The sequence below is a fragment of the Hylobates moloch genome, unplaced genomic scaffold (assembly GCF_009828535.3).
Source record: "Hylobates moloch isolate HMO894 unplaced genomic scaffold, HMol_V3 SCAFFOLD_10, whole genome shotgun sequence".
NCBI classification, from domain to species: Eukaryota; Metazoa; Chordata; class Mammalia; order Primates; family Hylobatidae; genus Hylobates; species Hylobates moloch.
The window spans coordinates 59,391,314-59,415,029 of record NW_026652285.1 but is presented as its reverse complement, the minus strand read 5'-3'; the positions used below and the strand labels follow the sequence as shown (position 1 = coordinate 59,415,029).

Below are 23,716 nucleotides of genomic sequence, written 5' to 3'. Positions count from 1 at the left end.
GCCCGGCCTATTAAAGTATTCTTTTTTAAGTTTTGAAGGTTTATTATCTTTTGCTTCTAATTTTTACATTACTTTCAGACAAGCAGTTAGTAATAGGCTAAACTAAAAAGAAGGCTTCATTCATAATCATACAACCAGCTATTTTAGAATTGAGGCATTTCAGTGGTGATAGTAGTCGTTTGTTTTTGTTTTTGCGGGGGACAGAGTCTCACTGTGTCGCCCAGGCTGGAGTGTAACGGTGCGATTTCAGGTCACTGCACCCTCTGCCTCCTGGGTTCACCCTCCGGGGTTCTCCTGTTGTCAGCCTCCAGAGTAGCTGGGACTACAGGCACACACCACCATGCCTGGCTAGTTTTTGTATTTTTAGTAGAGAGAGTGTTTCACCATGTTGGCCAGGCTGGTCTTGAACTTCTGACCTCAGGTGATTAGTCCACCTCAGCCTCCCAAAGTGCTGGGATTACAGGCCTGAGCCACAGCGCCCAGCCAGCAGTAGTTTCTTTAACTGCACAGTAGCTAATATTGTAGTAGCTCCACTACACCAAGCAAATAACCAAAAATACACATACACATATAAAAATCACTTGAAGAAAGAATGACCAAACTGATGAAGGTAACCTTCTCATAGCAATAATTATCGCAGGGTTAAGCTGAAGGAAGGGTCCTGTACGTCGATAAACTGTTAGTCTCAATCTCAATATGGTACACCTCAGTTACTGTTCGCTAGACGCACAACTGGCAAGTGGAAGATGCCTCTTTTTACTTCTTTACTTCTCTTATGTATGCTATATCCATGCAGTCCTTCATGTTCTCAATAAGAGGATTCCCAAAAAAAGGTCATCGCTTTTTTCTCTTTGCCTTCTTGAATATTGTTTTAGGGATGTGAAAAATAGAAGTTAGATATCTACACATAATGTCTAAATTATGAATCATGGGTGTATATTATTTTAGATCACTTATAAAACAGTATTTGGATTTAGAAATAGTGCTTTTAACCCCATTTATTTCATGAGACAGTTTATTCACACCTCACATCCATCTTTGACATTAGTATTGTTTTCATTGTTCCTACCATTTTCTGGGTTATTTAACAAACAATATTCCAAAATATATCCTATATACAGCTATCTAAGATGTTTGAGATGCAGACATGTAAGATCACATGAGAGTCCATATTAAGCTTTTACTGGAAATTGTATCCCAAGATCCAGGTAGCCAATGGCATGCCATTGGGACAGATGCATATATCTGTGTGTTTTATAAGTGTGTTTTGTAATTTCCATGATGAATTATTTTCTAAAGTGATCTTTAAGAAATTTGTTACATAGTGGGAACATTTAGTGCTAAAATGTTTTAAATGTATTTATAACTTCTATATACATCCAAAACTAGTGTCATTAAGTAATATCAGGCTAATGTGTCTTCTGCAAACAGTATTTTGTTCAAAAATAGGCAGCCAGTCATAACATAAAACGCTTTATAATGATTTAAATATAAAGCAGTACCCTCTATTCTGATGAACAGGGTAGTGGAAAAACTTGCCTTACGTTTAGGAATATGTATTGCTTAGCTTTATTATAACTTTTAAGCTCATTTAACAGGTATCATTTAAAACTTTTTTTTGCACTTCTTTTCTATCGTGTGAATTTAAAACTTATTAATGATAAGCAAAGTAGATGATATTCTTGTCTTGTTTTATGAACTTTACTTATTGGATGAATGGTGGCATTTTCTATTTGATTACCTTATTTGCCCTTAAATTTTTTTGCTTAGATCCGTTTGATTTGAATCATAATCTTGGAGCTGGATTATCAAGGAAAAGTAAGTTACTTTGTTTGTCAATTTTATTTTTTATTTTACTTATTTATTTACTTCTATAATAGAGACAGGTTCTTGCTTTTATTGCCCAGGCTGGTCTCAAACTCCTGGGCTCAAGCGATCCTCCTACCCCAGCCTCCCAGAATGCTAGAATAACAGGCGCTACCAGGCCCACGTAGTTTGTCATTTGTAATACAATCTCTTTTCCTTTTAACCCACCTAATTGAGCTCTTACTCTTCTTTTTAGTGACAAATTTTATAATGAAGGCTTTTATCAATGGTAGAAGAGTATTTGGTATTCCTGTCAAGGGATTTCCAAAAGACTACCCCTCAAAAATGGTAAGTGTGTTGGAAATACCAAAAGATAAAAAATAAAAAAAATAAAGTGCCTAATTTGTACACATCACTTCAGTAGTAACTTAAATATTTAGAAAGTCGGTGAGTCTAGCCAAAATAAATGACTATAGTACAGAATAATTCCCAGAGCCCCCCTTTTTGTTAAACATCCCTGGGTAGAAGCCATCAGAATAGAGAGAAATAGCAAGAAGATGGATTTGAGGTTGTTAAATTCTTGTTTTCCTCTTTGATTACCTTTTTTTTTTTCTGGTTATCTGTGCTAGCCTTCATAGGTGCATTGCTGTTCTGCCAGCATTTGGCTTGATGCCAGCCTTGGCCAAGCCCAGTTTGTACATATCTAGAATCTAGATTTCCCAATCTGCTTGCAAAAAGTAGTAAATCTTCTGCTGGGACTAGGGGGATAACAGTGCTTCCTGCAGCAGACAGCTATCTCTTCTCATGTAACTTGATACTCGAGTTTTTAAGGAACCACATTTATTGAAAACAAAGCAAAATTATGTCAAAAAAATAATTTCAGTGAGAGAAAAATGGCTAGGGACTAGATGATCTTGCTAAGAATAATGTTATATTTTTCTGCATTAATTTCCTTATACTTTTTAATCTTATTTTTAATTGACATAGTTTATGGAACGCAACGTGATGATTTGATACATGTATATGGAAGGATGAAATCAAGTTAATTAACATATATATATATATATATCACCTCACAATTTTTTGTGGGGAGACATTTGAGATTTAGTTATCTTGAAATATACACTATTATTGACTATAGTCACCCTGCTGTGCAATAGATCTCCAAACTTATTCCTCCTATCTGAAACTTTGTACCCTTTGACCAACAACCCCCTATTCCCTCTGTACTCCCAGTGAAGACTTTTAAAATTTAACATAAGTGTATTGCTTTATAGGCACATTCAGTGTTTGATTACATCTGTACATCTGGTTTTTGCTAGATATTGATGTGGCTTCTACACCAGTGCTTCTGAAACTTGTTCGAACACATCACCCGAGGATTTTGTTAAAGTGCAGATTCTGATTCAGCAGGTCTAGGATCAGGCTCAAGACTGCTTTTCCAGCCAGCTCCCTGGGGATGCTCATGTTGCTGGCCTCCACCTTAATTTTAGTACAAAGAGGCTACAGGCTAGACCGTTATGTTTCCTTTGTTCTGTTATTTTTCCTTCAGCAGCCGCAACTAAGCAAAGTAGAAACACATAGTTTTTTTTCTTTTCTTCAGTGTAATCTGTATGATGCAAATCATGTTTCTCAATTCATTAGGTTTTAGCCTTGTCATTTGATGAGGAGACAAAGCCTGTGTACCTGGCCTCAGCTCCCTCCCACATCCTGGAAAAGCTGACTCATCCGCTTCTTTAGAAGTGTGCTTAAACCTTTAGGATTAGGGCTCACGAGTGCTCTGCATGACTAAAAGGAATAAACAAAAATGGATTTAGTTAAAACTATCCTGAGTTAGACCTTGATGGTTTTAGATTTTGTTTGGAATTAAGCAGTATAAATAATATTTATTAAAAGTAATGTTATATCAACATTGAATTGTAAGAGGACTGTTTAATATCTGGTTAGTTTTGTGTTCCGATCTCACATGAATAGTTCAGGCTTTTATATATTTATGTTCTTCTAGGAATACTTTTTTGATCCAGATGTGTTAACTGAAGGAGAGCTGGCCCCAAATGATAGATGTTGTCGAATTTGTGGGAAAATCGGACACTTCATGAAGGACTGTCCTATGAGGAGAAAGTAAGTAAATGTTCAAAGGGGGTGGTTGTGTTTTTATTTTCTTAATGTCCCAATTTTTAAATGAGGTACTATTATAACAAAGAAAATACACTTGTGTAAAATCCAGCAGTTTTTCAGATACATTTAAGTTTTTTAATTTTATTTTTTAATGAAATGAAGTGATTTTAAAACATGACTTTAGGCCGGGTGCAGTGGTTCACACCTGTAATCCCAGGACTTTGGGAGGCCAAGGCGAGTGGATCACCTGAGGTCAGGAGTTCAAGACCAGCCTGACTCACATGGTGAAACCTCATCTCTACTAAAAATTAGCCAAGCATGGTGGCGGGCACCTGTAGTCCCAGCTACTTGGGAGGCTGAGGTTGGAGAATCGCTTGAACCCGGGAGGCGGAGATTGCAGTGAGCCCAGATCACGCCATTGCACTCCAGCCTGGGCAACAGAGCAAGATTCTGTCTCAAAAAAAAAAAAAAAAAGCCCAGGTGTAGTAGCTCATGCCTGTAATCCCAGCACTTTGGGAGGCCAAGGCAGGCGGATCACTTGAGGCCAGGAGTTCAAGACCAGCCTTGCCAACATGGTGAAAAGAGGAAACAAAAATTCTTCCTTTTTACAGTAGTGAGAGGTTCAGAATCATTTCAGTCAGTAAACAGTCAAATGAGTTCCTTCAGGATCTCAGTTACATTTCTAATGTACAGTAACTGTTCAGCACGTTGGGATTTATATTCACAAACAGTTCACTGGATTTTAGCACTCTTTGTTTGTATTCCACTTAACCCTTAATAATTGTTGTGAGTAGGTAAGCCATGCAGTTTAGTCCCCATGCTTTCTTCTGGTGGCATTTATTGGGGGGGCAAGAGAGACATGTTTTTACTTGCTTGCCTGGGACACGTTGTTTTGGGTGGTAGTGGTGGTGTTTTTAACTGCACAATAATATTTTAAAACATGGTGCTCAAATTAGGTTACCATCTGGAATTTGGGAAGCTTTTTTTTTTTTCAGTCCTTTTTTTCATTACTCAAAAATCAGTGATTATTAGGACAAGGGAGAAATGATTTTGACATTTTAAGAGCATAAATCTTATAACCATTGTTCCTTTGTGAATTTAAGCCTTCACATCTAAAATTTCCAGTGCCAAGTAAAGAAAGAATGCTAATGCGCCAGAAAGGCTGTTCAAGAAATCACTCCACGGATGATTTGCCTTTCATTACATCAGTGTCAAAGTAGGCATTCAACCAAGGAGTGCCACTAATTGCAGTTATTGGTTTTACAGCACTAGAGCAACTTTGAAAATGAAGAAGAAAAACTGCACCCTTAAACCCTGAGGGAGCATCTTAATAGAGAAGATGGATTTTCATTTAGGTTCTTGCTTTTCCTTTTAATACTTTCTATTCCTGGTTGTCTCTTAAATCTAGAATTGCCTTAATATTTTGGGAATTGCCTTAATATTTTGTTAGGCTTCTGTTTAGATTTTTGCTACTAAAATGATATCTTCCACAGAGTAAGACGGCGGCGAGATCAGGAAGATGCCCTGAACCAAAGATACCCTGAGAACAAGGAAAAAAGAAGCAAAGAGGACAAAGAAATTCACAACAAGTACACAGAAAGGGAGGTGTCAACAAAAGAAGATAAGCCCATACAGTGCACACCTCAGAAAGCCAAGCCAACGCGGGCAGCTGCTGACTTGGGGAGGGAGAAGATCCTCAGGCCACCAGTAGAAAAATGGAAGAGACAGGATGACAAAGACTTAAGAGAAAAACGTTGTTTTATTTGTGGAAGAGAAGGGCACATTAAAAAGGAATGCCCACAGTTTAAAGGCTCTTCAGGTATGGACACCTATCACACCTTGATGTTTGCTCTAACATCTCAAGGGAAATCTCCTTTTTAGAGCTCTTTACTATTTTAGTTATCTTTATTTCTTTACCAATATATTTACTCAAAAAAGATCTTGTTTTTAAGAAAGTAAAATCCTTCCCCCTCCTTTAATGTTGGTCCTCCATATATCTTATTCCTGGCTTTATTTAGAGTCTTATGAGAGTCATTTGGTGAACTTTTCTAAGATTATCAGTGAGGTGAAAGTGTAGTCATCCCTGGTACCTGCAAATGTAGCCTCAGTGACCAGAAAAGAAGCCACAACTTGAGCTTTGCTACTTGGTATATGTACTTGTGAAATCAATTCACAGGGGTGGCGGTAGCTAGAGTTATCTCGACACCATGCTCTGTACACAGGTGAGCCACACACAGGCACATGCATAGAAAAGGGAACAGAAAGAAATAGGCTGCATAGTTAGCAGTGGGTGAATCTGCAGAGGGGAATTATGGAAGATTTTTTTCTGTAGATTTTGTCATTTTGATTTTCTACAAGTGAGCATGATTATTCTTATGACGAAGAAAATACCTATTAGCAGTCATTAACACCATCCACAAATCTGGCCCCTTTGAGTTGTTAAATACAAATTGGCCATTTTTGCTAAATGGGTGAAATGTCTATTGTAGGCACCTTTTAAGCAGACTACTAACTATAAGGGTACCTTGTGTGTGTATAATAAGTAATGATTTACAAAGCAATTTACATTCTCACTTCTCAGAACTATGCAAGTGATGAAATTTGATAAGCATAGAAAAGAAATATTGGGAAGTAATTTTTTTCTAATTAAAGTCAATCCTGTCGCTATCCTCAGTTGTATATATATGTTTGTGGACAGCATAAAGTGTCAGCTGCTTTACAGTTTCCTTAAAATACTCCATGTGTATAGTTCTTGGAACAAGAATACCTCTCTTCTATTTTATTTTATCATATTCAGCAATATAGTGTATCTTTTTTTAAGACAGGAGATTTTTAGATCATACCCATTCTTTTTTAAAGGAGCTTTATATGAAAAGAAAAATATTTAAAAATTTTTATCTATTATTTTTAGAGTAGGGTTTAAATGTTTATGAAAGATACAGCTTTAGCTGCTCACATGGGACATATACCAGAATAAAGTGATTTTCGTTTGTTGTTTTAAGAGGAAAATGTATTTAAAAGAAATTACAATAATAATAGTTGCTAACATTCATTGAGCATTCACTATGAGTTAGGCACTATTTTAAGTACTTTACATGGATAATTTCATTTAATTTTTACAACAGCTTCATTAAATGCATTAGTATCTGCTGTTTTACAGGTAAGGAAACTGTAAATAGTATAGATAAGTTTTAAATAGTATTCCCAAAATTATTCCCCAAATATTCCCTATTCTCAAGGCCTGTGTTGATTACTCATGACTGAAACATTGTTACAGTCTTCCTCTTTGGTACAACAAAGTGGAGAATTTGCCCCAGCTTTGATGAATTTCTTTTTTCTCGCTAGCAGCAAGTTTTAAGTTGTGTACTAGGGAAGCTCTCACAACAGTTAGACCAGTGATTTTGGCAGCCTGTGGGGACAGCAGCAACTCAAAAAGATGGGGGGCGGGTAGTCTGGGTGGCAGGGGGATTATCAAGCATAAGGAAGAGCACTTATCTAGAAATGTGGTCCCTCCAGAATGCAGTCTTGACACATTAAAGTTAGTAGTCATCATATTTTAAAAGTGAAATGACAGTGGAGGCATGGGGATAGATATAAGGAATTTCCTTTGGCGGCAGTTAAAAAATAATCAGCTGCTTCTTCCTGTCTAAAAATTATGCTGCTCTCTCGTTTCTTTAGATATTTGCTCCTTTGTCCACACAGTGTACTGAGTGGAGCTTCTGTCACACCAAGTCTCTATGTGAAAGTTTGAAAACAGGGCTACTGCTTTCAATTTAAAGTAGGAACAAAAAGTGCTAATTTCTTTTTTAGGGATGTCTAAATCAGATTGTATGTTTGGATCCCCCTCACCTGTCCCATTGAAACCAACTGGTCTATTTGTTCAGGTAAACCTAGCTCAAACGGAGAAGGAGGCATGTCTGTCATCTTTTCACTCAGGAGCTGCTCCCTGAGTGCTCTCAGCTCTGCACCAGGTCCTTGCACTGTGCTGGCAGCCTGGGCCCTCCTTCCTCTGGCTGACCCGCAGCACTCCTGTCTGTGCCGCACGGGTGTGGTGCGTGGTGAGGCTTACTGGGCACCGGATGGCAGGGCTTTGTTTCAGAACTCCTGCCCATGGTCTTGCTTTTCAGTTAACTTGCAAAATTCTGCCACCCATATTCCTTATTTCAGCTCTGCTTGGATATGGTTTCAGTTTTAAGGCTGTTTCAGATGCTCTTCCTTTCGATTTTGTAAACCAGTCTATTTCATTTTTTAGGCAGTGCTTTTACATGAAGACAAAAAGAAACAAAAAACAGCAATATTTTTGAGTCCCCAGTCAGGTATGTGGGTTTTAAAAAAAACAAATGTGTGTTATTTTATTTACTGCATACTTTACCACATGCCTTTTGAGACTCTTTCTCTGAATACATGCTTTTAACAGGGATTGGACATCAGAATCACTTGGGGGAACTTTAAAACATACGGTTGCCCATCCTCTACCTTTATTTCCTAAAGCTAATTCTTCAGTGGTTAAGCATGGGCCTGTGTGTTTTGTAAATTCCAAGTGATGTTTATACCACCCACGAGTGGCAACCAGAGTCTTCAATTATTTGTTCCAGTCCCATGCTTTTTGTTGCTGCTGTCTTGCCAGCAGTGTTTTCTCCTCCTGGGGAGTATTTGCCACACACAAAGTAAGGAAAAAAGTAACCTTTAGCCTGAACTCCACTGTTACCTCTCAGCTACTTCATTTATTCATTCTTTCAACAAATAGTTATCCAGCCTCTCCCCTCCCTTTCCAAGTTCAGGACACTGGCCTCAACACTGAAGATACAGCAGTGAACAAGCAAAGCCCCTTCTCTCATTTACTCTGCATCCTTCTCAGAAGAGGTAGACAATAAAGAGATACAGAGATAATATGTCATGTGGTGGCAAATGCTAGGAAGAAATAATAAAACAAGAAAAGGGAAAGAGAATGGTTGGCTAAGGAGGCAGCCTGTCTGGTAAAGTAACATTTAAGCAAAGAATCAAATGAAACAAAGGGGCCAGTCCGGGGAAATTGCTGTTAGACTGGTAAACTCAGAGATGGAAACAGGTGTTGTCCTACAGCGTCACTGAGGCAGTGTGGCAGGAGTGGAACAGGATTGGAAACTTGAGAGACAGAAGAAATTTGAAAAAAAAAAAAAAAAAAAGTGGAGCAGGCAGGAGGGTGAGTGAGTGGTAGAGGTGAAGTCAGAGGGTGGATAGATCTAGGTTATGAAGCGCCTTCAGCAGTGGTAGGTACTGTTTTTGTTGTTTTTTTTTCTCCCTCTGAGTGAAATGAGAGACTATTGTAGGGTTTTGAGCCAAGGAGTGATATTATCTGAATCCTGTTTTAAAAGGTTCATTATGGCTGCTGTGTGGAAGCAGGGTAGCTACTTAGAAACCAAGCCACCTCAGCCTCCCGATTTGTAGAGATGTGGTCTCACTATGTTGCCCAGACTGGTCTTGAACTCCTGGCCTCATGTGATCCTCCCACCTTGGCCTCCCAAAATACTAAAATGATAGATATGAGCTGCCACACCTGGCCATAAGCTTCAGCCTTGAGCAGATACTTTCTGAACACTTTATATAGGGGAAAAAAAACTAATTCTTGCGTAGCCAAGGTGTTCATTTTGCCGAGAATAATGTAGCATAGTGTTTACAATTACGTGGGTGTAATTTCTAGCTTTGTGATCCTGAGAGACTGCCTTATCCTCCATATGCCTCAGTTTTCTCATGTGTAAAAGGGGGGTAATAATAATACCTGACAGGGATGTTGAGAAATCCATGTAAAAGTACTTAGAACAGTGCCTGCATATAGTGAGAGCAGAGAAAAGGAGAAAAGGTTCGTGGTGGTGATTGCATTGATGTTATTCCTTCAGGGTATCACCAAGTCTTCCAGTGCCAGCATTGTTCAATTGAGAGAGAAATATAGATGCTAGGCATATACCTAGAAATGGCATTGACAATAAGTTATGATTTCTGTAATTATCTTCTGAGTAAAAAACCTACATATTTATAAATCTTTTGAGCAACTGGAAAAAAAGTATTAACTTAAATTTACTACAGGAAAAATGTATTGCAATAATTATGTTACTTTATACCAGAAAAAAGAAGACATTTATAGGTGGTTAAAATCTATCCTATTCAATAAATTAGACTCTTCCAAATAAGTATATGTCAGATGATATAGCTGTCTAGTTTATCTGTGATATATGTATCCAAATTATCTATGTTGTTATAAATGTGAACTGTATCTCACCTGTAAGTGGTATTAATTTCCCCACAGCTCTTCCTTTCTATAGTACTAAGTATGTCTTTGGCCCACTTGTAGTTTCTCAAGAAAGCATGTTGATACAGACAGCCCCTACTCTCATATATGGTGTATTGACCTTAGGCAAGAGATGTGGTTTCTTTGAGCTCCAGATGTGTCATCTATAAAATTGGTGTTAACATCGTTTTTCTCATAGGGTGCTAAGAAGATTAAAGTACTGCCCAGAGTAGGCACTCAGTCAAGTTCTCTTTCCTCTCCTGATACCTACCCCCATCCTTTCCTCTGGTTGCATATAGTTTACTCCCAAAGGAGATCATAGTAGATAGAAATTCCCATGAATGTCCTTGCTCTTCGTTGTTACCTCCCTCCCCCTCTACCCCCTGCACACAATGCCTTAGATATTCAGTAGGTTTTATTGATTAGAGGTGAACTTATTTGGAAGGAATAAAAAGACAAAGCAGGAGAATGGTCAAGGACATGAGTTTTAGAGTGAGACACTTGAGTTTGAAATCCAGCCCAACCATTTACTAGTTGTGTGACCTCTGTCAAGTTATGCAACCTCTCTGTGCCTCAGTTTCCTTTTTGGCAAATTGGTGCTAACACCTCACAGGACTATTGTAAGGATTAAGTTCATGTAGATAAAGCACTTAACACAGCATCCAACACATCTCATCACTCAGTAAATTATCACTGCCCTTTGTTACTGTGGTTAACAAACACTTGTTATAATTTATCTCTTCTAACATATAGGACAAACAAATAATGGAAATTTTTAACAAAAGGATGTAGAGATGTGGTACCACAGTGATAAACTGATTTTTATGCTTAAGTTGATGACTCTGGTTTATGTATGGCAATTTATTCAGTATGAGAATCTCAGAAAACTAATTTTTTTTCTATTCCTTAATCTTCCTACCCTTTTTTTGGTAAAGAAAATTACCAAAAACAAAAACAAAAACAAAACTACCTCTGTCTATTTATTTATTCCATTTTAATCTCATGGCTTGAAATCTGAAAAATTGGAGTTGCTGTTAAGAGATTGGTGGATGTCTTTTTGCCCTCATGGTGATGTATTCTTTTACAGCTTTTATCATTGACCAGAATTTTAAAGCCTGCTTATTTTAAAAAATGAAAACCAGTGTTCTTTATGATAATAAGCTTAAAATAATAGAAATACTTTTTAAAATAGTATGGGGAGAGCTCATTGTCAGTGAATATAGATCATTCTTGTTGATACCCTTCTTTGAATATTCTAGTGTATTAATATACCATTGTTTATTTAATCATGTCTTATTAATGGACTGGCTGTTTTCACATATTTGATATATCAAGTGTCTTCACAACTTGTGCTTGCATATTCTTTCCCAAAATATTGAAAGTCCATATATTTCCTTGTACTTAAAGTTGATACCTAAATCTTTCATTGTAGTTGCAAAGCATGTAATTTCTTGGGGGAGGGGGCTGTAAATACTGACATTTTAAAATAAAACTTTTAAATCAGCCTTAAATGTATCAAATGAAGTATAAATATTATTGCTTTTTCATACCCACCATCATTTATATGCAGCTCAGCTCTTCTTTAACAGGCAAAAATTATATATCATTTCCCTTTCCTCCTTGAATTCCTTTGTTGTACTTCTACAGAATTTCAGCATAAGATGATATATTTTGTTTGTTTGTTTGAACTTCTCCCTGAGATGATGTATTTTTATTACACATATTTTCAAATATTTTATTGAGTAGCTTATCATGCTTATCTGCAACAAAAATGACAGGGGCGACAAGCTAGACCCTATTTTCTATAAATTGAATTTTTAAGCTTTTTATTAAATCTCAAAGGATGAAAATATCTTCTATATTGAGTTTTCACAATTATTACAATATATAATTGATCAAAACAAATGTTACAAATTTTAATTAAAAATTACTTTTTTTTTTACCTAATGCTAAATGACGAGTTAATGGGTGCAGCACACCAACATGGCACATGTATACATATGTAACAAACCTGCACATTATGCACATGTACCCTAAAACTTAAAATATAATAATAATAATAAAACAAATATTAAAAAAATAATAATTACTTTTTATGTTTACTTACAACAACTTTTATTTAATAAGAAAGATGAGATTTTTTCCCTATACATTCATGTATCTTTGGGTCGATATTATTTACTGCATGAATGAAACTGTTCCTTTTCTATCCCTAATTTTTTTGTTTTTATAGTTGATAAAAATGGAAAAACCCCAATATTCTTTATGATAGCAAATTAAAAATAATAGAAATACTTTGAGTTTGGGAATAGAAGATATATTACAATAGTGCCACTCAATTATTTTGATTCCTTCTTAATTACATGACCAAAAATCACAGTGATGTATCATCAAAAATTATTTGTAATGATCATCCACTATCAATGTAATTTTATGAAAGCTAAAAATCTGGATTTTTATTAGAGGCGTTTACATTCACCACAGATACCAGCATTTTGTTTGCTTTTCCTCTTCTCTGGGTTTTTTTTGCCTCATGGCAATACACCACAGTAAGATTTGACTGGTTAGGGGATATGCCTTTCTTTCGTAAAGTAGGTGAATAATTGTGAAAGGGGAGTTAGAAAGGACAGGTGGAGTGATTCCTGAAAACCAGCCTAAGCCTTGACCACACAGGCATTCACAGGCATATAATTTTTAAGAAAGAGTACATATGGAAGTTGAAGAGCTGGAAATTGACTCTCTTAAAACTATCCTTGTGGCTGGGCGCTGTGGCTCACGCCTGTAATCCTAGCACTTTGAGACACCGAGACGGGTGGATCACCTGAGGTTGGGAGTTCCAAGACCAGCCTGGCCAACATGGTGAAACCCCATCTCTACTAAAAATACAAATTTAGTCAGGTGTACTGGTGTGCGCCTATAATCCCAGCTGCTCAGGAGGCTGAGGGCAGGAGAATCACTTGAACCTGGGAGGTGGAGGCTGCAGTGAACCAAGATCAAGCCACATACCCTGTCAGGTAGGCTCAGGAACACATGGACCCAGGTTGGAAGAGCACCATTTATATAAAACACTCTAATGAATAGTCACATATTTGTCTAGTTATTTCATCAGGATACATTCCCGCTCATAAGAATGATAGGTTTAAAAGTATGCACATTTTGACAGTGATGCCAGTATTCCCAAATTGTGATTGTTGACAATCCCGGAGAGTCAGTGACATTGTTTCCCCTACCCTGACTTCATTGGGATAGTCTTTCTTTCATTTTATACCTGCTTGAATTCCTATTATTACCATTGAATTTTACCTTTTTTTTTTTTTACATGATTTCATCTGTCTTTCTTTGTACTTTTGTACTGGAGTATTCTTGACAGGGTCTCACTGTCGCCCAGGCTGGAGTGCAGTGGCTCAATTATAGCTTACTACAGCCTTGAACTCTCAAGCGATCCTCCCATCTCAGTCTCCTGAGTAGCTGGGACCATAAGCGAATGACACCACACTCAGCTGATTTTTAAAATTTTTTTGTAGAGACAGGGTCTCGCCATGTTGCCCAGGCTCGTCTTGAACTCTTGGGCTCAGATGATCCTCCTCCGTTTCCAGAAGTGCTGGGATTACAGGCATGAGCCACTCTACCCGGCCCAGTTTATTATTCTTTTAACCTCACTTATATGTGTTTGCCATACAGATGAATGTTTGTTTTAATAGTGTGATCTAGCGAACTTTTGCATGGTTTCTTATCATGCTTACCAAATTTTATAAATGCCATATTATTCCTCTATATTATATAAAAATTCATTCATGTGTTATTTCTAGTATTTTTGTTTTTTTACACGGAAATATTTTATATTCAAGTATAGTGAAGATTTTTCTGATATAGTAGATCACATGTTTAAATGCTACAATAGTAAAACTACTAGTACTATACTTACCAAAGGGTTTAACATTTTGGGAAAAACAGAAACAGGGACAAGTAGCAGTATAACAATAACTAACTTACCATCTAGAGAATTGGCATTGTTTTTCAATTTTTTTTTTTTCTTTTAGAAGAGTTTCACTCTGTCACCCAGGTAGGAGTGCAGTGGCACAATCATAGCTCACTGCAACCTCGAACTCCTGGGCTCAAGAAATCCTCCCACCTCAGCCTCCCAAGTAGCTCACAGGCATGAGCCACCTGTGCCTGGCTCAATCTTTTTTTTTTTTTTTTTTTTTTTTTTTTAAAATAAAAGACCTGTCACTGAGGTAGTGGAAGTGCCTTGGGTACCATCACCAACATCGTTTCCTCTGTCATGTCCCTCTCAGCCCTAGAAACATCCATTATTATGAGGTTAAGTCTCCAAGTTTCCTTTTTTTTTTTTTTTTTTTGAGACAAAGTCTCCCTCTGTCATCCAGGCTGGAGTGTAGTGGTGTGATCTCTGCTCACTGCAACCTTCACCTCCTAGGTTCCAGTGATTCTTCTGCCTCAGCCTCCCAAGTAGCTGGGATTACAGGTGTGAGCCACTGCGCCCAGCCCCTTCTGGTTCATTTTTTGTACTCTTCCATATGTATTCCTTAACATATGTTTCTCCTTCGTGAATTTTTAAATTTAAATGGCATATCATGGCATATAATAAGAATGTCCTACAAACCGGGGATGGTGGCACGGGCATGCAGTCTCAGCCACTCAGGAGGCTGAGGCAGGAGGATGGCTTGAGCCTGGGAGATCTGACACTGTAGTATGCAATGATAGCACCTGTGAATAGTCACTGCACTGCACTCCAGACTGGGCAACAAACTAGACCTCATCTATTTTAAAATTTTTATATGTTGCTGTTTTTAGATTTGGGTTTTTTTCTTTACAGTATTCCACCCTGTGAATACAAAATATTCTATGTATTTATTACCCAGTTTTAGGTTGTATTCAATATTCTGCTGTTATTAACAGTGCTATAGTGAACATCCTTGTGGAAGTCCCCTTGAGCATGTATGAGAGATTCTTTAGGGTTTGTGTGTCTACAAGTCAAATCGTTAGGTCATAGCTATGTGCATTTTAGTTAGATTCTATCAGATTACACTTGTATTGGCTGAAATAATTAGAACTCCCACCAGCAGTGTGTGGGTCATTTCTATGTATCCTTCCAAATACTTGATTTTTTTTTTTCAGAATTTTCATTTTTGCAAGTCTGATGGATGAAAACTACTTTGGTGTTGTTCTCATGTGTATTTGTATGACTCTGGTGATGTAAGGGGCCCTTTTACTTTTTTTTTTTTTGAGATGGAGTTCTACTCTCGTTGCCCAGGCTGGAGTGCAGTGGCACAATCTTGGCTCACCACAATGTCTGCCTCCTGGATTCAAGCGATTCTCCTGCCTCCTGTCTCCCAAGTAGCTGGGATTACAAGCACATACCATGACACTCGGCTAATTTTTGTGTTTTTAGTAGAGACAGGGTTTCACCATGTTGGCCAGGCTGGCCTTGAACTCCTGACCTCAAGTGGTCCGCCCACCTCAGCCTCCCAAAATGCTGGGATTACAGGCCCTTTTTACATGTTTATTGGCCATTTGGAGTTCCTCTTCTGTGAATTGTCTGTCCAAATCATTTGCCCATTTTCCCATTGAATTATTTCCCTATTAATTTTTAAAGGTTCTTCATTTATTCTGAATACCGCTCTTTTATTATTTTATAAATTTCAAGTGTCTACCTGCAGTATATCTTGTTTCAACTTTTTGTGTGTATTGCCATTCCAAAGTTTTTAATTTTGAGATAAATTATTAGTTTTCCATAATTAGTTTTCATCATCATTTGGTTCATAATTTAGGGTCATCTTTAAGAAATTCTTCTCTAACCTGAGGTCATAAAGATATCCATCTCTATTTTCTTCTAACAGCTTTAAAACTTTGTTTCTTCTATTTAGACCTTTAATTCATCCAGAGTTTATATGTGTATAAAGTATGAGGTAGTGATCCTCAGATTTTCCTCACTTTTTCCTCTAGTGAAAAGCCTAATCTCTTTTCTTTCTTTTTTGAGATGGAGTCTCACTCTGTCGCCCAGGCTGGAGTGCAATGGCATGATCTTGGCTTACGGCAACCTCCACTCCTGGGTTCAAGCAATTCTCCTGCCTCAGCCTCCTGAGTAGCTGGGACTACTAGTGCGCCGCTGCCATACCCAGCTAATTTTTTTTTTTTTTTGTATTTTAGTAGAGACAAGGTTTCCCGTGTTGCCCAGGCTGGTCTCGAACTCCTGAGCTCAGGCAGTCTGCCCGCCTTGGCCTCCCAAAGTGCTGGGATTACAGGCATGAGCCACCGCCTGGCTGAAAAGCCGAATCTCCATACTTTGTGCAGTTCACAATATGGAAGATGGGTGCCTGCAGACTAGTAGACACTTTGTGGCATAAATAATACAGTGGTAGAACAATAGAGTACTTTGTTTCTTCCTGACTGAAATTTCTTACTGAATTCCCTGGCTGATATTTTTCGTTGTGAGTTGCGTATCTAGATGTCCTGCTTTGAAAACTATGTGTTTAGGGAATGTTTTTATTTGCATACTTACTATGTTTGCTATGGAAAATTTAGAAAGTAATGTTAAGTAAAATGAAGAAAATAAAAACCATCTATACTCCCTCCATTCTAGCATTAACTACTACTTAGGTTTTGGGGATAAAGTTTTCCTGTCTTTTTACATTAATATAATAATAGTTAACATTTATTAAGCATTTTCTAGGACCAAGTACTATTCCAATTGCTTTACATGTATTCATCTAATCTTCACAACAACTTCAAGGGGGCAGGTATTATTGTCCTCATTTTACAGATAAAGAAAATGAGGCACCAAATACATGATTGGTGGGGTATATTTTAGTTTTTTGAAAATGCTATTTATATAGTTTTATACCTTGTTTTTTCATATTATTATTCTTCTGTGTATACCTAATAATCTATTATGTACATAGTTCATCATATACTTGGTCATATCATAAGTTTTGGATTTTAAGTTCTTTGCATTGTTAAATTATAAGGTTTTTATGAATATTTATTTAGCAGAATTTCTACCCACCTCCTGATCTTCTTCCTTCTAATAATTTGGCAACCAAAAATTGATAGTTTTAATTTGCATTTCATTGATTACCCTTGATATTGAATTTTTTCATATACTTATGCCATTTTTTTTTCTATTTTATATATTACCTTTTCATTACCTAGTTATCTATTGGTGTTCATTCTTTTCTCTGGTGACTTACAAGTTCATTAAGTATGGTAGTGTGCTTAGGAAACTCTTACCCTACCCCAGGATTACCTAAATACTCAATATTTCTTATGCTCTAACTTTCTTATAGTTACATTTAATTCTGTAGTTCACTTGGAAATGGGTAGAGAAGAAGGATATGGTGTGAGGAGGGAAACTACCTCCCTTCTTCCCTTCCAAAATTACTTATTTGACATAATACAGTTATTGAATAATTCATACTTTCCCCCATTGGTTTGAAATGCAAACTTCATTATGTATTACTTTGTTACATATAATCACTTAAGAATTTCTCAGGTCTCTTCAGTTTTTTTGGTTGATCTATTTGTTCAGACTCCAGAACAAAATTTAGTAACTATTCTGTGGTATTGGTTTTAATCAGTAATCCTCATTTGTGTCCTCCACCTGTAAATATAATAAATTTCCTTTTTTCCTTTTATATCAATAAGTTATTGTTACAATGATTACCATCCACAGCTTCGTATCTGCAGAGTAATGATCTAAGATATTTATTTCTGGCCGGATAATTCTTTGCAATCTATTTTGTTTGGTTGCAAATGAAGATACTGAATTATACAAGGCAGAATCTTAAGTTTGTCTGGTGCTCTGTACCAACATGGAAATAGTGAATATGTAAATGTATTAAAATGAGATCACTCTAGGAACCTGTCTGCATTCAGAAAAAATTTTGACTAAGCTTATATTTAATTGATCATGTGCATATATACTTTTCAATATCTACTCTTATTACTTGATTCAAAACAAGTGACCAATTCTAGTATGAAGCTTTTGTGACTAATTAATAAGAAGTAATTTTATGGCTTTTGTCATAAAGTGAGGCTTGTTTCATTTATATTGGGTTTTGTTTCTTCCCCTCCTCTAGGTAGCCTTTCCAGTAAATATATGACTCAGGGAAAAGCCTCAGCGAAGAGGACCCAGCAGGAATCATGAGGGAAGGAAAATGCAGCACTCTAAATGGCCACTCAGGCATTCCTATTCACTCGGAAAATTAGGTTCATTTCACAGGACACAGCAGTGTAGATCAGGCTTCAACTTAACATTTAAGGGAAATGTCAGATTTTTTTTTTAATTTAATGAAATTCTTAATGAGGAAAAATTTTTAATATAGTCTTATCTACCACACATCCCCATAGATTTAAGGATTTTAATAGAAAGTCATGATGTATGTATTTAAGCCAGGTTAAAAGAAAAAATGTAACTATGAACCGGTATTCAGTGAATACAGATTCATGGTTTTTAATTCTTTCAAAGCACATTAAAAATGGTGTGCTGATAAACCCCAAGTAAATTAACCCTTTTTCCGTATAAATCCATTTTTTGTTTTGAAGAGGGGAAATTATATTTATTGTTGTTTACTGAATCCTGGTGTGAACACATATCAAATATGTATTAACTGCTACTGCTGTACTTCCGATTTACGGACATCATTTTATTGCTATTTGTAGACATGATAACATGAACATGAGTACCTATTTATGTGGACCTTCAGGGGATGGGCAGTGCCACTCAGGTCTCTGGAGTTTCCCTCTCTAATTTTAAGTAAATTGACATGTAACTACTATGCTTATAAAAATGAAGTAAGGAAAACAAGTAGTCCTGTTTGCCTCTGAAAACATTTTCAAAGGAAAAATAAAATGAAAGTACTTTTTACTTTTTATGATACTCAGAAATTAGGATGAAGAACTTTTAAAATTCCTGAAGATCAAAGAGGTTATCTCTGCCAGTCACAAGTGTGGCTGGTGTCATTCTGGGTCTGACTGGAGCCCTCCTGGACTGTTTAATTTCAAAAGCCCTGCAGACATAGCACCTGGCCAGAACTATGCCTTGGTTTATTTATCATTTTGAAATAAAATCAAAATTTCAACCTGTAATTTTATCTACATTGTTTTCTAGTGAAAGATTCCTAAATTTCCTGGAAAAAAAAAAAAAGAAAACATCAAGGAGTGAGGACATTGGGAATGATAGTAAGAAGAGTTTAACAAAAAAGAAGAAAGGACAAATACACTCCCCTAAAATAGTGTACACAGACTTCCCTTTGACTTGTGCCCTTGCAATCATTGGTGTGTTAACATCCAGTGTGTTCCAGGCTCTGGGAACGTATAAATTTGTTATTATAAAAGGCACAGATGGGGGTGGGGGGGGCGGGGAATTTGTAGACAGGGAGGCTCGGGGGTGCTTGCTGGATGAACATTCTGGATGTTTGAGGACTCAGAAGACGCACATCCCTGTGCCCTTCTTTTTTAAAAAATTATTTGAAGACAGTCTAGCTAAAGACAAATCATATCAAAATTAAAGACTTCAGAATTTGGAGGCCATGGTAGAAAGAATTAGTGATCATTTCCTACTCATTTTGAACGCAAACTAATCAATGACGCAACCTGGGCTGATGCTGCTCTACGTGACCGTCCTCAGCTGCCCCCCTTCTGGTTTCTTCTCTTTAACTCATGCATGAAAGTCGACTAGGCTTACAATGCTTGTCACACTTTTCTTTGAAAAGCCCATTGATTCTGTTCTGTTGTTTTCTAGCATTATAGCAGAAGACAAGTCTAAGACCAGTCTAATTTTTGTTCTCTTGTAGGTTTTGTTTTTCTGCCTGGGTGCTTCTGTTTTTTAATTTTATCCCTGTAATTCAGAAAGAAAATTACCTCAATATAGAAATACATCTATCCAGTGACTTTTCATGCTAGGAAAACTTCAAGTTTAATCTCTACATGACTGGCTTAATTTTTACTGTCATTCTGGTGCTTCCTGTTTCTAATACGGATTTTCTCATTGCACTTCTAATTTTTTGGAATTTACCTCACTGACCTTCCTTTGCCTCTCATTTCTTTAGTTTACTTATATTCTCTTCCTTTTCATAGGAGCCATGTTTTCTTGTATCCCTTTAAGGATATTAAAAGTTTCCTACATTTTAATCTGATCCTTATGGTAGCTTCTGCCCAAAGTACTAGGTCTTTTGTTTGATTTTCAATACCTCACACTGGATCCATGGGACAATGAGCAGTATTTGCCAGCAGGCCTGGATAATGGATTGCCCTTGATTCTTTACTTGGATGTGGTCACAGCTCCATCTTGCTGCCTCAGCTGGGATGCCAAAACGTCTGCTCTTTGCTAAGTCCTTTGGCCTAGCTATCTTTCAAGTGCAGCCGGCTTATCTGTCTTAAGCTGTGCAAATGCCCCACTACCAAGGTTCTCCTTGCCACCTTCTCTCAGGAACAAAAATATGAAATCTCTTTTGTATAGCAGTGGTCCAGTGGCCCCAATTTATGATGTTTAAAACTCTTGCTCGGCTGGATGCAGTGGCTTACCCCTGTAATCCCAGCACTTCGGGAGGCCGAGGTGGGCAGATCACTTGAGGTCAGGAGTTCGAGACCAGCCTGGCCAACATGGCAAAACCCCGTCTCTACTAAATATACAAAAATTAGCCGGACTTGGTAATGGGCATCTGTAATCCCAGCTACTCGGGAGGCTGAGGCAGGAGAATCACTTGAACCCAGGAGGCAGAGGTTGCAGTGAGCCAAGATTGCACCACTGTACTCCAGCCTCAGCAACAGAGCAAGACTCCATCTCAAAAAACAACAAGAACAAAACTCTTGCCCAATGTGCAGTATCAGCAGTGTGCAAAAATGTTTTTAAATGTTCTTAGATAACTTCAGTGTATTTTTCTTCTTGAAATATGTTTGACAAATGGCTTCTACTTTTTTTTTAATCTTTCCTGAGTGGAAAAGATCCTGGATAGACACATCAATAGAGTTCAGTGTTACAAGCAAAAATATACACACACACGTTGAAAACAGAATTTAACAAACCCCTGTAAAACTGTAAAGCCCTCGGTAGTTTTTTCTTTGGAAGCAGGCATATTTGGACAGCAGCAGTCAAGAACTATATAGACTTTCCACTGAATGGAACTCTAGACTTAGACAAGGTCTGGCCCACCTCGTTTTCCAACTGTGTGGCAGTCCCCTAATCTCAGGCAGTTCAGTTTCCATTCCTATAAAATGGAAACCATTCTTGGCTTTCCACACAGTTGTGATAATCAAGTGAGGTCTTACCAGGAAAACACTTTTTTAAATGTCTAGAACTATGAAACTAATACCTGAAGTGCGGGGTGAAACAGTTCCCTATTGTAAGTTCTGTCACATATTAGCAGAAATCTAAAAGTGGTTACAGCTTGTAACTCTGTTGACACTTCCCACACCCACCTCATTTTGACACCACTGGACAGCTGCTGCTCTGAGATAAGCTCACATACTACTTAAATAATCGTGAAAATTATTTATTCTAACGTAACATTATTTCAGGGACTTGTGCCAGTTTCCAGTGATATTAGAAACTAACAAGTAGATTATGTGACTTAATGCTTATGTGCAAAACAACTAACCAAGTTAAAAACTGAATAGTGGGATTTTCTTGTTTGTTTGTTTTTGTTAACTAGTGGGTCTTAAATAGAGGAAAGAAGTCTGTTAAACATACACAGGATCCTGAATCAGAAAATTGAGGACTAGATGTTTTCAATAGTGTCTAATGCTCTCTACTAAAATCCTTGAGTTTCAGCATCTGTAAAACTGCCATGCCAGTGCTTCTGCCCTACTCAGTTCAAAGTTGTGAGGCTAGTATGAGATAATATAATATGCTCATGGAGTTTTCTGAATCTTGTAAAGTGCTGCACAACTGTGTAATGTGTCAATAACTGAAAAAAAATGACACGGCATCTTTTATTTTTATTAAATTTTAATTTTAGGGCTGTTTTAGGTTCACAGCAAAGTTAAGCAGAAAAACAGAGCTGCATATATCCCTTGTTTCCACAAGTGCCCCACTGTCACTCTGCACCACAGTGGTACACTTGTTACAATCTTAAGCCTACATGGACACATCATTAGCTCTCAGTGCCCATAGTTTACCTTAGGGTTCACTCTTGGTGGTGTACATTGTGTGGGTTTTGACAAACGCATAATGATATCTATCCACCATTATAGTAGTTTCACAATACATGGCATCTTTAAATACTCATTAACAATTACCATTTGTGTGAGGCTGTATGCCTTGCACCCCTCTAAGGCCTTCTCCTGTATTAACTCATTTAATCTTCACAGTATCTGTAGGCGGGAGGATATGAGATCCCAAACCCCCAGGTAGTCAAAGATGAAGGCCAAGAAACAAACCCACCACACCACCTCCTCTCTATGTCCCTCCCTCCCTCCCTTCCTCCCTCCCATCCCTTTTTTAGTTTCTTTCTTTCGAGATGCAGTCTCGCTCTGTCACCCAGGCTGGGGTGCAGTGGCTCGATCTTGGCTCACTGCAACCTCCACCTCCCGGGTAGCTGGGATTACAGGTGCCCGCAACCATGCCCGGCTAATTTTTGTATTTTTAGTAGAGACAGTTTCACCATGTTGGCCAGGCTGGTCTAGAACTCCTGATGGCAAGTAATCTGCCCGCCTCCGGCCTCCCAAAGTGCTGGGATTACACGTATGAACCACTGCGCCCGGCCCCCAGTTTCTTTCTTTTCTTTATTTTCTTTCTTTCTCTCTCTTTATTCTTTCTTTCTTTCTGTCTGTCTCTCTCTCTCTCCCTTCCTTTCTTTTTTTTTTTGAGACAGTCTCAATCCGTTGCCCAGGCTGGGAGTGCAGTGGCACGATCTCAGCTCACTGCAACCTCTGCCTCCCAGGTTCAAGCGATTCTCCTGCCTCAGCCTCCTGAGTAGCTGGGATGACAGGTGTGCACCACCACACCCGGCTAATTTTTGTATTTTTAGCAGAGATGGGGTCTCACCATGTTGGCCAGCCTAGTCTCGAACTCCTGACCTCAGGTGATCTCCCCGCCTCGGCCTCCCAAAGTGCTGGGATTACGGGCGTGAGTCACGCGCCCGGCCCCCAGTTTCTTTATGTGCAGATAAGGCTTAGGAAAAGGAAAAAAAAAAAGCGTCCTCTTATTGTCAATGCGATTGCATTTCTGTAGCAGGAAGTCAGAACTACTTGATGGAATTTTGAACTATCCTTTCAGAACCTGCAGGAGATCAAAGATAAACTTGGCTTTAAAAAATGTTTCACTGATTAGTTCTTTCCACATTCAAACACTGCGAATCTGTCCTCCCCAGGACTGCTTCATAGACCCCTCCTGCCCTTTTTCCTTCACTTCTAGCACTTCAATGACAAATGCCACCTGTCTTGATGTCCTCCGCTTTTCATCTGCTTACCCTGTCCTGCCAGGATCTCATTCTTCCCTGGCCCCTCTTTACCTGGCTTCCTGTGTATGCCTGGGTACCGCGCCTGTGCACAGTGTCTGGTGCTCAGGAA

The 23,716-nt window shown here is 37.9% G+C and overlaps 1 protein-coding gene across 5 annotated transcripts in view; it reads left to right on the top strand.

Moving 5' to 3' along the window:
* The window catches only part of TUT7 (terminal uridylyl transferase 7), a 335,549-nt gene extending 316,255 nt beyond the window's left edge, over nucleotides 1-19,294 (top strand). For 4 of the 5 annotated variants that reach the window (XM_058445253.1, XM_058445251.1, XM_032164444.2 and 1 more), the window contains 5 exons: nucleotides 1,771-1,818; nucleotides 2,063-2,154; nucleotides 3,812-3,927; nucleotides 5,418-5,743; nucleotides 18,286-19,294. In XM_058445253.1, the coding sequence (XP_058301236.1) occupies nucleotides 1,771-1,818; nucleotides 2,063-2,154; nucleotides 3,812-3,927; nucleotides 5,418-5,743; nucleotides 18,286-18,353 (650 nt within the window). In that variant the 3' untranslated portion in view covers nucleotides 18,354-19,294. Of the gene's footprint in view, nucleotides 1-1,770; nucleotides 1,819-2,062; nucleotides 2,155-3,811; nucleotides 3,928-5,417; nucleotides 5,744-8,176; nucleotides 8,241-18,285 lie in introns of all 5 variants that reach the window. The other variant, XM_058445252.1, reaches the window with a different exon arrangement.
* Nucleotides 19,295-23,716: the final 4,422 nt, after the last annotated feature.